Genomic DNA, 14,102 nt, shown 5'->3' with positions numbered 1-14,102 from the left:
TCCAAATAAACCAATGTCCACAATCAATCAAACATGAAACCTCAAAAATATGAATAATGAAGTCTCTTCATAATGCCTATGAATATTAATTTAAAATCAATATCTGGAGTTTTGAGGTGAGTCACAGAGTCATCGAGATATACAGCATAGAAACAGACCCCTGGGTTCAATTCGTCCATGCCGACCAGATATTCAACATTAATCTAGTCCCATTTGCGAGCATTTGGCCCATATCATTCCAAACCCTTCCTATTCATATACCCATCCAGGTGCCTTTTAAATGCTGCAATTGTACCAGTCTTCACCACTTCTTCTGGCAGCTCATTCCATACCCGTACCACCCTCTGTGTGGGAAAAGTTGCCCCTTAGGTCCTTTTTAAATTGTTCCCTTCTCACCTTAAACCTATTCCTTCTAGTTTTGGACTCCCTTACCCTGTGGGAGAAAAAAACCTTGACTATTCACTCTATCTATGTCCCTGATGATTTTATAAACCTCCATAAGACCACCCCTCAGCCTTCAATGTTCCAGGGAAAACAACCTCAGCCTGTTCAGCCTCTCCCTGTAGCTCAAACCCTCCAACCCTGGCAACATCCTTGTAAATATTTTCTGCACCCTTTCAAGTTTAACAATACCTTTCCAATAGCTGGGTGACCAAAACTGAACACAATATTCCAAAAGTGGGCTAACGGTACTATCATAACATTCAGACTTCTCACAGAAATTTTATGATTTTTTTTGTTCTGGGCCAAGTGTTTATCAAATCAGAATGATATCCAGCGAAGAGATCTTACGTTTATGTGAACATGATGTATCTCTTTTAACTAATCTCTTAATTGAGATTTGCAGAGTCTGACCCTCAAATTCTAGGTTGGGAAATTTTATTCAATAGAAAACAATGCACAGAAAACAGAGACAAACAAAAAATGAAATTGAGAGATAAAGAAGATTAAAACAATAACCAAAATAGGAAGAAGTGAGACTCCAAAGTAATTTTCTGGGCCAGGGAGGATGTTTGTTAGTAATGAAGATTCATATGCTGTTAAAAATTTAATGGCCAAGCCCTCACATTACCCATCATACTTACATAGTCACAAAAGAGTAATACAAGACTTCACACTTTTCTTGAGTTGAATCCCTCAGTTAGGTACCATTAAAATGAAGACACTTGATCAATAGGGATCATTGATTGCAATAGCCCAATTTATATTTTTAATTACACCACTGCAGTGTCTGGAGATTGCTGTCCAATTTACTCCTTAATAGTTGGCATTACTGATCTCAACACTATTCTCATGACAAAATCCAGGCCAGTTTATTTCATAAACGTAAGCACAGAACAATGATTTAAAAATAGCAACTGAATAGTAAGAGGAATAACAGCTACCAAGAATCATAAAGCCTCTAAATCTCACTGCACAGGAAGACTTAAGTCTTGCCATCTCATGTCATTATAAATTTTAACTCTCTATACCCTGACTGGATATAGTAATAAGCTAGTTAGGTTAATGAATCAATAATTCATAGAAAATGAATTCAATTTTCTACCAGGCAGTTTGAAGATGTAAAATTAGTTAAAAATAATCTGGAAATGAAAAAAAGAGTTTATATTGATTGTCATATTTTCCTTAAGGTACTACACCTCATTAAAGTTATAAGAAATAAGGGTAGGGCTAGGCCCATTCAGTTCATTGATACTGCTCCCCCACTTAACAGCTGATCTGTTGTGAGTGATGGGCAGAGAGTCAGGACAGAGTTGCCCTCCCTTTTCCAGGGCAACAGCATGCCAGGCTACATGAGGAGGGTAGGCCTTTCGTTTTCCTGCCTGCTCTTCACTCTAAAATAACTTTCAACTCCCATCACGGAATGACAGCTGCTGTTCCTTGGGCTGGCCTCCGTGTGACTCACGTTCTGTGGACTTGGAGCTGCTAGCTCCGAGCGTCCTAGTAAATTACTCATGGTATCAGGGAACTGAGGACAAACAATCACATGTTAGCCTCACTGCATAATTCCACAGGCTGAAAATTCGTTGAAACTTTTAACACATCCTTTCACTTTCTGACTACACTTTAACATTTCAACATGCTTTTCTTCTGCAGCACATGGAATTGGTCTTACTATTAACTGTGGCTTTCTGTGAACAGGACAGGTCTATCAGGGCTCCCTTGACTTTGCATGTAGTTGCTGATTTTGGCCACTGGATAGCACAATGGACCAGTTTATCTCCCAACTCCCCTAGCCTGTTGAGCTTGTTGGGAAATAATTTGAAAAGTAAAGATGTAAATCTTAAAGAAACATATGTTTCCTTCATTCTAATTTTGTTATTAAAGCAGTGGTTTCAGGCTGTGAAATCTGCTGCCTGTTATGTCGAAGAAGAGCCTAGGGCTGAATTTTAATGGCCACCCACAGGTAGGGGAGGGTAAGGGTCAGGTGTAGTGTGAGCACATGGCCAGTCACATGGTGCTCTGATCTGACAGGCAGTCCAAGAGGCCTACCCTCCACATGTAGCCTGGCATGCTGTTGCCCTGGGAAATGGAGGGCAACTCTGTCCCTACTCTCCGCCCATCACTCTCACCACCATATCAATTAGATGCCTCGCATATCTACATCTACTGTGGCCTGTCCAACAATCCTCAACCATCCCTTCCACATGCCTGTCCACTCCTCCCCAACTCCCTCCATCCCTCTTCAAACCTCTCTCATCATCAAAGATCCCTCCCAAACCAGTGATACTCTCCAACAACCACTTCCGAAAGGCAGAAGATACAGAAACCTGAACACACGTACCAGCAGGTTCAAGTACAGCTTCTTCCCTGCCATTATGAGACGCTGAATGGACTCTCTAACTTCAAATTATGTTGATTTTGTTTTGCCCACCTCCTGTGCTGTCTAACCCATTGCTTCGCTCTGTCTAAACACCGTATGATCTGTATGTCCGTGTTGCTCATAAAACAAAGCTTTTCACTGTACTGAGGTACATGTGACTACAATAAATCAAATCAAAACCGCCAAGTCCAACCCTCACCAGACTCCTCGAATCCTCTCCATGCCACTCCACTCCTTCCCATGCCCATCCATTCCTCCAGGTGACTCTTTCTAAACCCATCCATTCATCCCCATGCCCTTCCACCTGTCCTCAAACACCACCACCAATTTCCATGCCCCTCCACCCATCTTTAGTCTCCACTGCTCCTCAAATCCCTCCATTCCTCTCCATGCCCCAAAGCCCTCTTCACTCTCCTCCATCCCTCCCATTCTTTCTACATTTCCCCATGGCCTCTTCCCACCCTTCTCCACTTCTCCTCACTGGCTCCCATCCCTTCTCCCATCCCCCACCACCTACCACAGCCAGGGCCTACAGGATATGAGGTTGGAGCACAATCCTGAGACTGGCAGTATTCCCTCTCATCCTGAGAGCCTGGGCTGCCATCCGAATTACTGAAGGAGCATGAGGTGGCCCAGCAGAGAGAGGCTCATCCTTGAAATCTGCAATGGGCTGCAGGCCCCCTCCCTCAGCTTATCCAGTCTCTAAAGCACTGGGTCCCATGGTGGAAGGGAGAGCGCTCTGCACCTTGCGATTCAAGATCAGAAACTCAGTGACACAGTGGTAGTGTCCTAACCTCTGGGCCAGAAGGTCTGCGTTCAACTCCCAGCCATCCCAGAGGTACAACGTAAAATGTTGGAACAGATGGATTAAAGTGACTATCCTCCACATTCTAGTTTTATATCCCCCCTCTTATAGGAACTTTAAATAGGCAACTGCTTGTAAACATAAAACATATAACATAGAATAGTACAGCACAGTCCAGGCCCTTCAGCCCTCGATGTTGTGCCAACCTTTTATCCTACTCTGAGAACAAACTAACCTAGATACTTACTGCATACACGTTAAGCCCCTTCCCTTGGGGAGAGGTGAGGCTAAAACTAGTATTTTGTTATCCAAGTTTCTTGCTAATTGTGAGAACGTTTATTCATGGAATTCCTTTGAAAGGGGACTTTGAGACACCTGCTGAAGTGACAGCAGAAATGTGAGAATGTTATGGTTTGAGGTTTGCTGCATGAGCATTGGCTGCCTTTTTATAAAAAATACCGAATCCCATGGCTTCCTGAACCATGTCGCTCGCAAACAGGGTTCAGTCCATTGAGGCAAGGAGAGCTGTTCAAAGCATCAACCCTGCGTCCCTTCTTTCAAAACAAACTCATTCCAGTGACATACCTCAGCCGGAATCAAATGGTGCAACATAAGGCTATCGGGCCTGTAGCTTCTGCAGTCGGAACTTTTGAGGGATTGAACCAATCCTTTTGAACAAGACTCCTGCTCATCATCGTTCTGTGTGATGTCACTGCTGTCACTATTGTTTGTCTCGTGGGTGCTGTCGTAGTCAGATGTTGCTTGTGCAGGGTCCTCTGCAAGGAACAAATATTCATCAGGAATGATCCCATCGCCTTTTATATCTCATCCTTTGAATGATAGCTCTGGGATTCATCGCCAGAAATCAGGCTAAAACCTGACCTTTTATTGATCTCCACCATCGACTAGGTACAAATCAGGAGTACTCTCCGATTGCTCCAAGAACATTCAAGAAACTCAATGCCATCCAGGACAAAAAAAGCTTGCTTGATGTACACCCCATTCCCCAGCTCCAATATTCATTTCCTGCACCACTGATGCAAAGTACGTACCACCTACACAATGCTCTGTAATAACTCACCAAGAGCAGGACTTGTACACTTAATGGTAAGGTCCTAGGGAGTGTTGCCGAACAAACAGACCTTGGAGTGCAGGTTCATTGTTCCTTGAAAGTAGAGTTGTAGGTAGATAAGATAGTGAAGAAAGTGTTTGGTATGCTTTCCTTTTATTGGACACAGCATTGAGTATAGGAGTTGGGAGGTCGTGGTGTGGCTGTATCATGCACATTTGGAATATCATGCACAATTCTGGTCTCCTTCCTATTGGAAGAATATTGTGAAATTTGAAAGTGTTCAGAAAGATTTACAAGGAAGTTGCTTGGGTTAGAGAGGCTGAATAGGCTAAGGCTGTTTTTCCCTGGAGGATCGGAAGCTGAGGGGTGACCTTATAGAAGTTTATAAATTCCTGAGGGGCATGGATAGGGAAAACAGACAAGGTCTTTTCCCTAGAGTGGGGGAGTCCAAAACTAGAGGGTGTAGGTTCAGGGTGAGAGGGGAAAGATATAAAGGGGACCTAAGGGGCAACCTTTTTGCACAGAGGGTGGTGCTTGTATGGAATGAGCTGCCAGACCAATGGAAACTGGTACAATTAAAGCATTTAAAACGCATCTGGATGGGTATATCAATAGGAATGTTTTAGAGGGATATGGATCAAGTGCCGGCAAACGGGACTGGATTAGGTTAGAATATCTGTTCGGCACAGACGAGTTGGACCAAAGGGTCTGTTGTACATCTCTATGACTCTTGTGACCCATGGCAGAAGGACCAAGGCAAGGAAACATCACTGCCTGCAAGTTCCTCTTCAAATCACCCAACACCCAAACATGGAACTATGTCAACATTCCCCCTCTACCATAACTGGGTCAAAATCCAGGGACATTCCCCACTCTCTGCATGATAGGGGAACATGCACAGCACAGGTTTGCCATTAAATCTGAAAAGGAAATTAGGAATGGACAACAATTCCTGGCTTTGCAAATGATGCTCAATCCCATGAATGAGTCAAAAAAGGACTCTGGCACGGGTTGTGGCCACAGGCATATCTTTAAAGAGGAGAAAGATTAAAAAAATATATGAGTGGCAATTTCTTTTTTACGTAGACAGTGGTTCACGTGTGGAATGAACTTCCTGAGTAAGTGGTGGATATGGGTACAGTTACAATGCTTAAAATACATTTGGATAAGTACATGAGTAAGAAATGTTTGCAGGGATATGGGCCAAGTGCAACAGGGGGGACCAGTTTAGTTGGGGATGATACTCAGCATGGACTGGTTCGATCTGTGATGATGCTGTCTCTTTAAAAAGGTAATTTTGTCTTTGGTTTTTTTGAAGAGAGGTCATAAAGGCAGAGATGCTGAGGAGTCTAGGGGGTTAAAGAGTTTAACAATGAAAGGAAGTGGCCAATTCTCCCAGTTCAGGTTTTTTCTAGTTTGTTTTTAGCCGTAGCAGTCCAAAGATGTGAGAGTCCAGGGGAGTTGCAAGCTTCAGTAAAGGATTCCTCTGACTTTCTTCTGAGATCTCTCTCTTAGTGCTGTGCCCTCCTGCCTATAAGAATCTGTGTTTGAACTTATCTTTTTGCCAAGGGGTATGTTTATGAGATGTTGCTGTTCTGGAACCGTTAATTAGTAATAGTTACTGTATCGGGTCGGTTAAACTTTTCCAATAGTTAAGTTATTCTAAATTCTGCTTTCTTTTGTTCGTGTTTCAACTGTAGTGTTTAAATAAGTTGTTTCGCTTAAAGCTGAGTGGTTTGACTAGCTGCATCACATCTGGAATACCCACTTCACATCTGCCTTGAAAATAAGAAAAAGTTAGGGTCTAGGCTACCTTCTTCAAATACTTTGAGGTGTCTGGCCTGGTCCACAACAGTCTGAAGGGACCGTTTCCATGCTGCATGAATCTATGACTCTAAAACTGCCTCCCCCCTCTCCTGATATGTGGAGAGGATAAATTCAAGAATGGGAGAATAACTACACGTTGCTATCATGGTTTTGAGTTGAAGGATGCAGGCATTCAAAGACACCCAACCAACACCCAAACCCTTCCTACTGAGAGCCCTGTAACTGAGTGTATTCGACATCAGTAGCAGTAAAATCAGTACAACAGACCACAGGAATATTGCATTGTTTGGCATACGGTCTAGAGTCTCCAATGATAGAATAAAACTACCACCATCAGGCGCATCTTCATTAAAGTGTAGTTCATGACAGTGCAGTGAACGTTGACAATAGAAGCTTACCAGTCCTGTTTAGTGAATGGGCTGGTGCATCAACTCGATCTGCTATGCTGTCCGAGTGCGTCAGCTTGCTGAAGGGTCGGCCACAGCTGCAAAATTGAATAGAAAGAGTTTTAAAATGAAGTCTATCAATAATGAAGTTTACAATCATCTAACAGAGCAATGATGTAAAAATGCAGATGTAGGACAGAAATAAACCTGTTGGACTATAACCTGATGTCATGTGACTTCTGATTCACAGAGCAAGGTAGTCGACCTGTTTAAATACGAGCCCAGTTGACAACATATTGAAAGAACATGGCTGCACGCGGTCATGTAAAAAGATGCTGAGTCAGATTTCTGCAGCTAGAAAACAATCGAGGTACATCTGATTTTCTAACACATTACCAGTTCATTGCTCTCAGTGAACTAAAGGGCTTCTTAAAATGGTTTTATATTGTTGGATGACTACATGACTGTGGCCTGTATGTGGCTTATGGTATGACATTGTAAAGAATGTTTTCAGAACGTAAAGCTAAATGTTATTTTCATTGATTTCATATTCAAAGTCAGATTATTACATTCCAAGAGAATGAGCAGGAGATACATTTGAAAGCTTTGCCAATGTCACTCGATTAAGAAGAGATGCAAGTGTGATTCCATTCCTGTAATTAAGAGTCTGATGCTCTCTTCAGTTTGTAGAACTAAGAAAACACACCAGGATAATGTGGAATCACAGGTACAAATCCATACTTTAGCCAACAATGTGTCGCAGCGTTACTTCCTCAATATGTTGAATTTAAAATACTTGTGTTAATCTAAATCCTTCTGTGCCTGTGGGCTAACACACCTCCTGTACCCTTTGATAGTGATCTTTCATCCATCAGTCATCCCACTCCCCTGTCATTCCACATCCAGAGCCCGATCTCTAGAATCCCATTCTCCTCTCAGTAATTTTTTCGTTTCAACAACTGAGCTCTCCCTCATTCCAGTTCTAGCCGTGACATGTCCATTCCTTTATTTGTGAATCATCAGGAGATGAATATTTATGTGAAATGTACAATATAAATGTAAAGATATCTCTGGAGGAGCTCCTCAGCCCAACCATCTTCAGATGCTTCATTAAAGAACTTCCCTAAATAATTAGGTTAGAAATGAGTTTGTTCACCAATGGCATAGTCTTCAGTTCCATTTGCAGCCCATCAGATACTGGAGCAGTCAGTGCCCATGTGCAGCAAGACTTGGACAACATTCAGGCTTAAGCTGATGAGTACAAGTTAATACTCACCCACACCACACAGGCAATGACTAGCGCCAACAACAGAGAATATAACCATCTCAACTTGACATCCAATGACGTTTTCTGAATGCCCCAAAATCAAAATCTAAGAAACTAATCTGGATCAGCCATACAGATATTGCAGTTACATCAGATGGTGAGAGGATGGGAATTCTGCAAAGAGTAACTTCGCACATCTTTTCCATCATATGGAAATATGATGGAATACTCTTCACTTCCCTAAAAGAGTGCCACTTCAACACACAAGAAGCTACACATTCCAGGAGCGTCCTGTAAATATCAATATTTACAGGACACTCCTGTGGGAATGTGTCAGTGTTTACAGGGGGGCTCATGTGGGGAATGTGTCAGTGTTTACAGGGGGGCTCCTGGGGGGAATGTGTCAGTGTTTACAGGGGGCTCCTGTGGGGAATGTGTCAGTGTTTACAGGGGGGCTCATGTGGGGAATGTGTCAGTGTTTACAGGGGGCTCATGTGGGGAATGTGTCAGTGTTTACAGGGGACTCCTGTGGGGAATGTGTCAGTGTTTACAGGGGGGCTCATGTGGGGAATGTGTCAGTGTTTACAGGGGGCTCCTGTGGGGAATGTGTCAGTGTTTACAGGGGGGCTCATGTGGGGAATGTGTCAGTGTTTACAGGGGGCTCCTGTGGGGAATGTGTCAGTGTTTACAGGGGACTCCTGTGGGGAATGTGTCAGTGTTTACAGGGGGGCTCATGTGGGGAATGTGTCAGTGTTTACAGGGGGGCTCCTGGGGGGAATGTGTCAGTGTTTACAGGGGGCTCCTGTGGGGAATGTGTCAGTGTTTACAGGGGGGCTCATGTGGGGAATGTGTCAGTGTTTACAGGGGGCTCATGTGGGGAATGTGTCAGTGTTTACAGGGGACTCCTGTGGGGAATGTGTCAGTGTTTACAGGGGGGCTCATGTGGGGAATGTGTCAGTGTTTACAGGGGGCTCCTGTGGGGAATGTGTCAGTGTTTACAGGGGGGCTCATGTGGGGAATGTGTCAGTGTTTACAGGGGGCTCCTGTGGGGAATGTGTCAGTGTTTACAGGGGACTCCTGTGGGGAATGTGTCAGTGTTTACAGGGGGGCTCATGTGGGGAATGTGTCAGTGTTTACAGGGGGGCTCATGTGGGGAATGTGTCAGTGTTTACAGGGGGCTCATGTGGGGAATGTGTCAGTGTTTACAGGGGGGCTCATGTGGGGAATGTGTCAGTGTTTACAGGGGGCTCATGTGGGGAATGTGTCAGTGTTTACAGGGGGCTCCAGGGGGGAACGTGTCAGTGTTTAGAGGGGGGCTCCTGTGGGAATGTGTCAGTGTTTACAGGGAGGCCTCCTGTGGGGAGTGTGTCAGTGTTTACAGGGGGGCTCCAGTGGGGAATGTGTCAGTGTTTACAGGGGGCTCCTGTGGGAATGTGTCAGTGTTTACAGGGGGCTCCAAGGGGGAATGTGCCAGTGTTTACAGGGGGCTCCTGTGGGTAATGTGTCAGTGTTTACAGGGGGCTCATGTGGGGAATGTGTCAGTGTTTACAGGGGGCTCCAGTGGGCAGTGTGTCAGTGTTTAAAGGGGGGCTCATGTGGGGAATGTGCCAGTGTTTACAGGGGGCTCCAAGGGGGAATGTGCCAGTGTTTACAGGGGGCTCCTGTGGGAATGTGTCAGTGTTTACAGGGGGCTCCAGTGGGCAGTGTGTCAGTGTTTACAGGGGGCTCCAAGGGGGAATGTGCCAGTGTTTACAGGGGGCTCCTGTGGGGAGTGTGTCAGTGTTTACAGGGGGCTCCTGGGGGGAATGTGCCAGTGTTTACAGGGGGCTCATGTGGGAATGTGTCAGTGTTTACAGGGGGCTCCAAGGGGGAATGTGTCAGTGTTTACAGGGGGGCTCATGTGGGGAATGTGCCAGTGTTTACAGGGGGCTCCTGTGGGAATGTGTCAGTGTTTACAGGGGGCTCCAGTGGGCAGTGTGTCAGTGTTTACAGGGGGCTCCAAGGGGGAATGTGCCAGTGTTTACAGGGGGCTCCTGTGGGGAGTGTGTCAGTGTTTACAGGAGGCTCCTGGGGGGAATGTGCCAGTGTTTACAGGGGGCTCATGTGGGAATGTGTCAGTGTTTACAGGGGGCTCCAAGGGGGAATGTGTCAGTGTTTACAGGGGGGCTCATGTGGGGAATGTGCCAGTGTTTACAGGGGGCTCCTGTGGGGAATGTGTCAGTGTTTACAGGGGGCTCATGTGGGGAATGTGTCAGTGTTTACAGGGGGGCTCATGTGGGGAATGTGTCAGTGTTTACAGGGGCTCATGTGGGGAATGTGTCAGTGTTTACAGGGGGCTCCTGTGGGGAGTGTGTCAGTGTTTACAGGGGCTCCTGGGGGGAATGTGCCAGTGTTTACAGGGGGCTCATGTGGGAATGTGTCAGTGTTTACAGGGGGGCTCATGTGGGGAATGTGTCAGTGTTTACAGGGGGCTCCAGGGGGGAACGTGTTAGTGTTTAGAGGGGGGCTCATGTGGGGAATGTGTCAGTGTTTACAGGGGGCTCCTGGGGGGAATGTGCCAGTGTTTACAGGGGGCTCATGTGGGAATGTGTCAGTGTTTACAGGGGGCTCCTGGGGGGAATGTGTCAGTGTTTACAGGGGGGCTCATGTGGGTAATGTGTCAGTGTTTACAGGGGGCTCCTGTGGGTAATGTGTCAGTGTTTACAGGGGGCTCCTGTGGGTAATGTGTCAGTGTTTACAGGGGGCTCCAAGGGGGAATGTGCCAGTGTTTACAGGGGGGCTCATGTGGGTAATGTGTCAGTGTTTACAGTGGGGCTCCTGTGGGAATGTGTCAGTGTTTACAGGGGGGCTCATGTGGGTAATGTGTCAGTGTTTACTGTGGGGCTCCTGGGGGGAATGTGTCAGTGTTTACAGGGGGGCTCATGTGGGTAATGTGTCAGTGTTTACAGTGGAGCTCCTGTGGGAATGTGTCACTGTTTACAGGGGGCTCCTGGGGGGAATATGTCAGTGTTTACAGGGGGCTCCTGTGGGGAATGTGTCAGTGTTTACAGGGAGGCCTCCCGTGGGTAATGTGTCAGTGTTTACAGGGAGGCCTCCCGTGGGTAATGTGTCAGTGTTTACAGGGAGGTCTCCCGTGGGGACTGTGTCAGTGTTTACAGGGAGGTCTCCCGTGGGGACTGTGTCAGTGTTTACAGGGAGGTCTCCCGTGGGTAATGTGTCAGTGTTTACAGGGAGGCCTCCCGTGGGGACTGTGTCAGTGTTTACAGGGAGGTCTCCCGTGGGGACTGTGTCAGTGTTTACAGGGAGGCCTCCTGTGGGTAATGTGTCAGTGTTTACAGGGAGGCTCCTGTGGGTAATGTGTCAGTGTTTACAGGGAGGTCTCCCGTGGGTAATGTGTCAGTGTTTACAGGGAGGCTCCCGTGGGTAATGTGTCAGTGTTTACAGGGAGGTCTCCCGTGGGTAATGTGTCAGTGTTTACAGGGGGCTCCTGTGGGACTGTGTCAGTGTTTACAGGGAGGTCTCCCGTGGGTAATGTGTCAGTGTTTACAGGGGGCTCCTGTGGGACTGTGTCAGTGTTTACAGGGAGGCCTCCAGTGGGGACTGTGTCAGTGTTTACAGGGAGGCCTCCCGTGGGTAATGTGTCAGTGTTTACAGGGAGGTCTCCCGTGGGGACTGTGTCAGTGTTTACAGGGAGGTCTCCCGTGGGGACTGTGTCAGTGTTTACAGGGAGGTCTCCCGTGGGGACTGTGTCAGTGTTTACAGGGAGGTCTCCCGTGGGGACTGTGTCAGTGTTTACAGGGAGGTCTCCCGTGGGTAATGTGTCAGTGTTTACAGGGAGGCCTCCCGTGGGTAATGTGTCAGTGTTTACAGGGAGGCTCCCGTGGGTAATGTGTCGGTGTTTACAGGGAGGTCTCCCGTGGGTAATGTGTCAGTGTTTACAGGGAGGCTCCCGTGGGTAATGTGTCAGTGTTTACAGGGAGGTCTCCCGTGGGTAATGTGTCAGTGTTTACAGGGGGCTCCTGTGGGACTGTGTCAGTGTTTACAGGGAGGTCTCCCGTGGGTAATGTGTCAGTGTTTACAGGGGGCTCCTGTGGGACTGTGTCAGTGTTTACAGGGAGGCCTCCAGTGGGGACTGTGTCAGTGTTTACAGGGAGGCCTCCCGTGGGTAATGTGTCAGTGTTGACAGGGAGGTCTCCCGTGGGTAATGTGTCAGTGTTTACAGGGCGGCCTCCAGTGGGGACTGTGTCAGTGTTTACAGGGAGGCCTCCAGTGGGGACTGTGTCAGTGTTTACAGGGAGGCCTCCAGTGGGGACTGTGTCAGTGTTTACAGGGAGGTCTCCCGTGGGTAATGTGTCAGTGTTTACAGGGAGGTCTCCCGTGGGGACTGTGTCAGTGTTTACAGGGAGGTCTCCCGTGGGGACTGTGTCAGTGTTTACAGGGAGGTCTCCCGTGGGGACTGTGTCAGTGTTTACAGGGAGGTCTCCCGTGGGGACTGTGTCAGTGTTTACAGGGAGGTCTCCCGTGGGGACTGTGTCAGTGTTTACAGGGAGGTCTCCCGTGGGGACTGTGTCAGTGTTTACAGGGAGGTCTCCCGTGGGGACTGTGTCAGTGTTTACAGGGAGGTCTCCCGTGGGGACTGTGTCAGTGTTTACAGGGAGGCCTCCCGTGGGTAATGTGTCAGTGTTTACAGGGGGAAAAACACATCTCATTCCTGCCTTAATTTGGAGATCCCCCTTGACTTTAAATTGTGCCTCCTGGTATTAATCTCTTCCACACAGGAGAACATCCTTACAGAAGCCACACTGTCACGTTCCCTCAGGATTTCACATGATTCAATAAGATTCCTGTCATTCTTCTAAACCCCTGTGGTTACAGGTGCAATGTTTCCAACTAGACTGGAGGCCTGTGACCAGCGGTGTTCCACAAGGATCAGTTCTGGATCCTCTCTTGTTATTATTTATAGAAATAATTTGGATGTAAATATGGAAGGCATGGTTAGTAAATTTGCAGACGACACCAAAATTGGTGGCATTGTAGACAGTGAAGCAGGTTTTCTGGGATCTTGAGCAAATGGGTCATAGAGCTGGAAGATGGCAGATGGAGTTCAATCTGGACAAATGGGCAGTATTACATTTTGGTACAACAAATGAAGTAAGTTTATACAATCAATAATAGGGCCTTGGGAAGTGTTGTAGAACAAAGGGACCTGGGGCACAGGTACATAATTCTTTGAAGTTTGCATCACATATAGATAGGATGCTAAAAAGGCACTTGACACGCTTGCCTTCATGGCTCAGTCCTTTAAGTATAAGAGTTGAGAAGTCATGTTGAGGTTGCACAGGATATCAGTGAGGCCTCTTCTGGAATATTCTGTCCAGTTCTGGTCAACCAGTTACAGGAAGGATATTATTAAGCTGGCAAGTGTTCAGAAGAGATTTACCAGGCTGTTGCAAGGTACAAAAGTTTTGAATTATAAAAATAGGCTGGACAGACTGGGACTTTTTTCATTGGAGGTGGGAGATTGAGAGGTGACCTTACAGTAGTATTTAAAATTATGAGGGGTATGGATAGGGTTAATGGTAGGTGTCTTCCCTAGAATGGGGGATTTCAAGGCTAGGGGGCACATTTTTAAGGGGTGAGGAGAGAGAGTTAAAATAAGACATGAGGGAGGGGCACTTTTTTTTACATAGAGGGTGGTTCACATGTGAATGAAGTTCCTTAGGAAGTGGTGGATGTGGGTACAATTACAACATTTAAAAGACTCTTGTATAAATATGTGAATAGGAAAGGTTTGGAGGGATATGAGCAAGGAGCAGGCAGGTGGGAACAGTTTAGTTTGGGATTATGTTCAGCATGGACTACTTCGACCAAAGGGTCTGCTTCCGTGCCGTACGACTTTATAACCTTTCCTCAAATGATAA

The 14,102-nt window shown here is 46.5% G+C and overlaps 1 protein-coding gene across 2 annotated transcripts in view; it reads right to left on the bottom strand.

The window, feature by feature from the left end:
• The window catches only part of pde3a (phosphodiesterase 3A, cGMP-inhibited), a 457,973-nt gene that overhangs the window by 53,126 nt on the left and 390,745 nt on the right, over positions 1–14,102 (bottom strand). For both annotated transcript variants that reach the window (XM_072562234.1, XM_072562235.1), the window contains 2 exons: positions 6,927–7,012; positions 4,215–4,405 (listed from right to left, as the gene is read on the bottom strand). In XM_072562234.1, coding sequence (XP_072418335.1) covers positions 4,215–4,405; positions 6,927–7,012 — 277 coding nt within the window. The remainder of the gene's footprint in view (positions 1–4,214; positions 4,406–6,926; positions 7,013–14,102) is intronic.

This window comes from Chiloscyllium punctatum, chromosome 44 (assembly GCF_047496795.1).
Source record: "Chiloscyllium punctatum isolate Juve2018m chromosome 44, sChiPun1.3, whole genome shotgun sequence".
NCBI lineage: Eukaryota > Metazoa > Chordata > Chondrichthyes > Orectolobiformes > Hemiscylliidae > Chiloscyllium > Chiloscyllium punctatum.
This window is presented reverse-complemented; position numbering and strand designations above follow the sequence as displayed.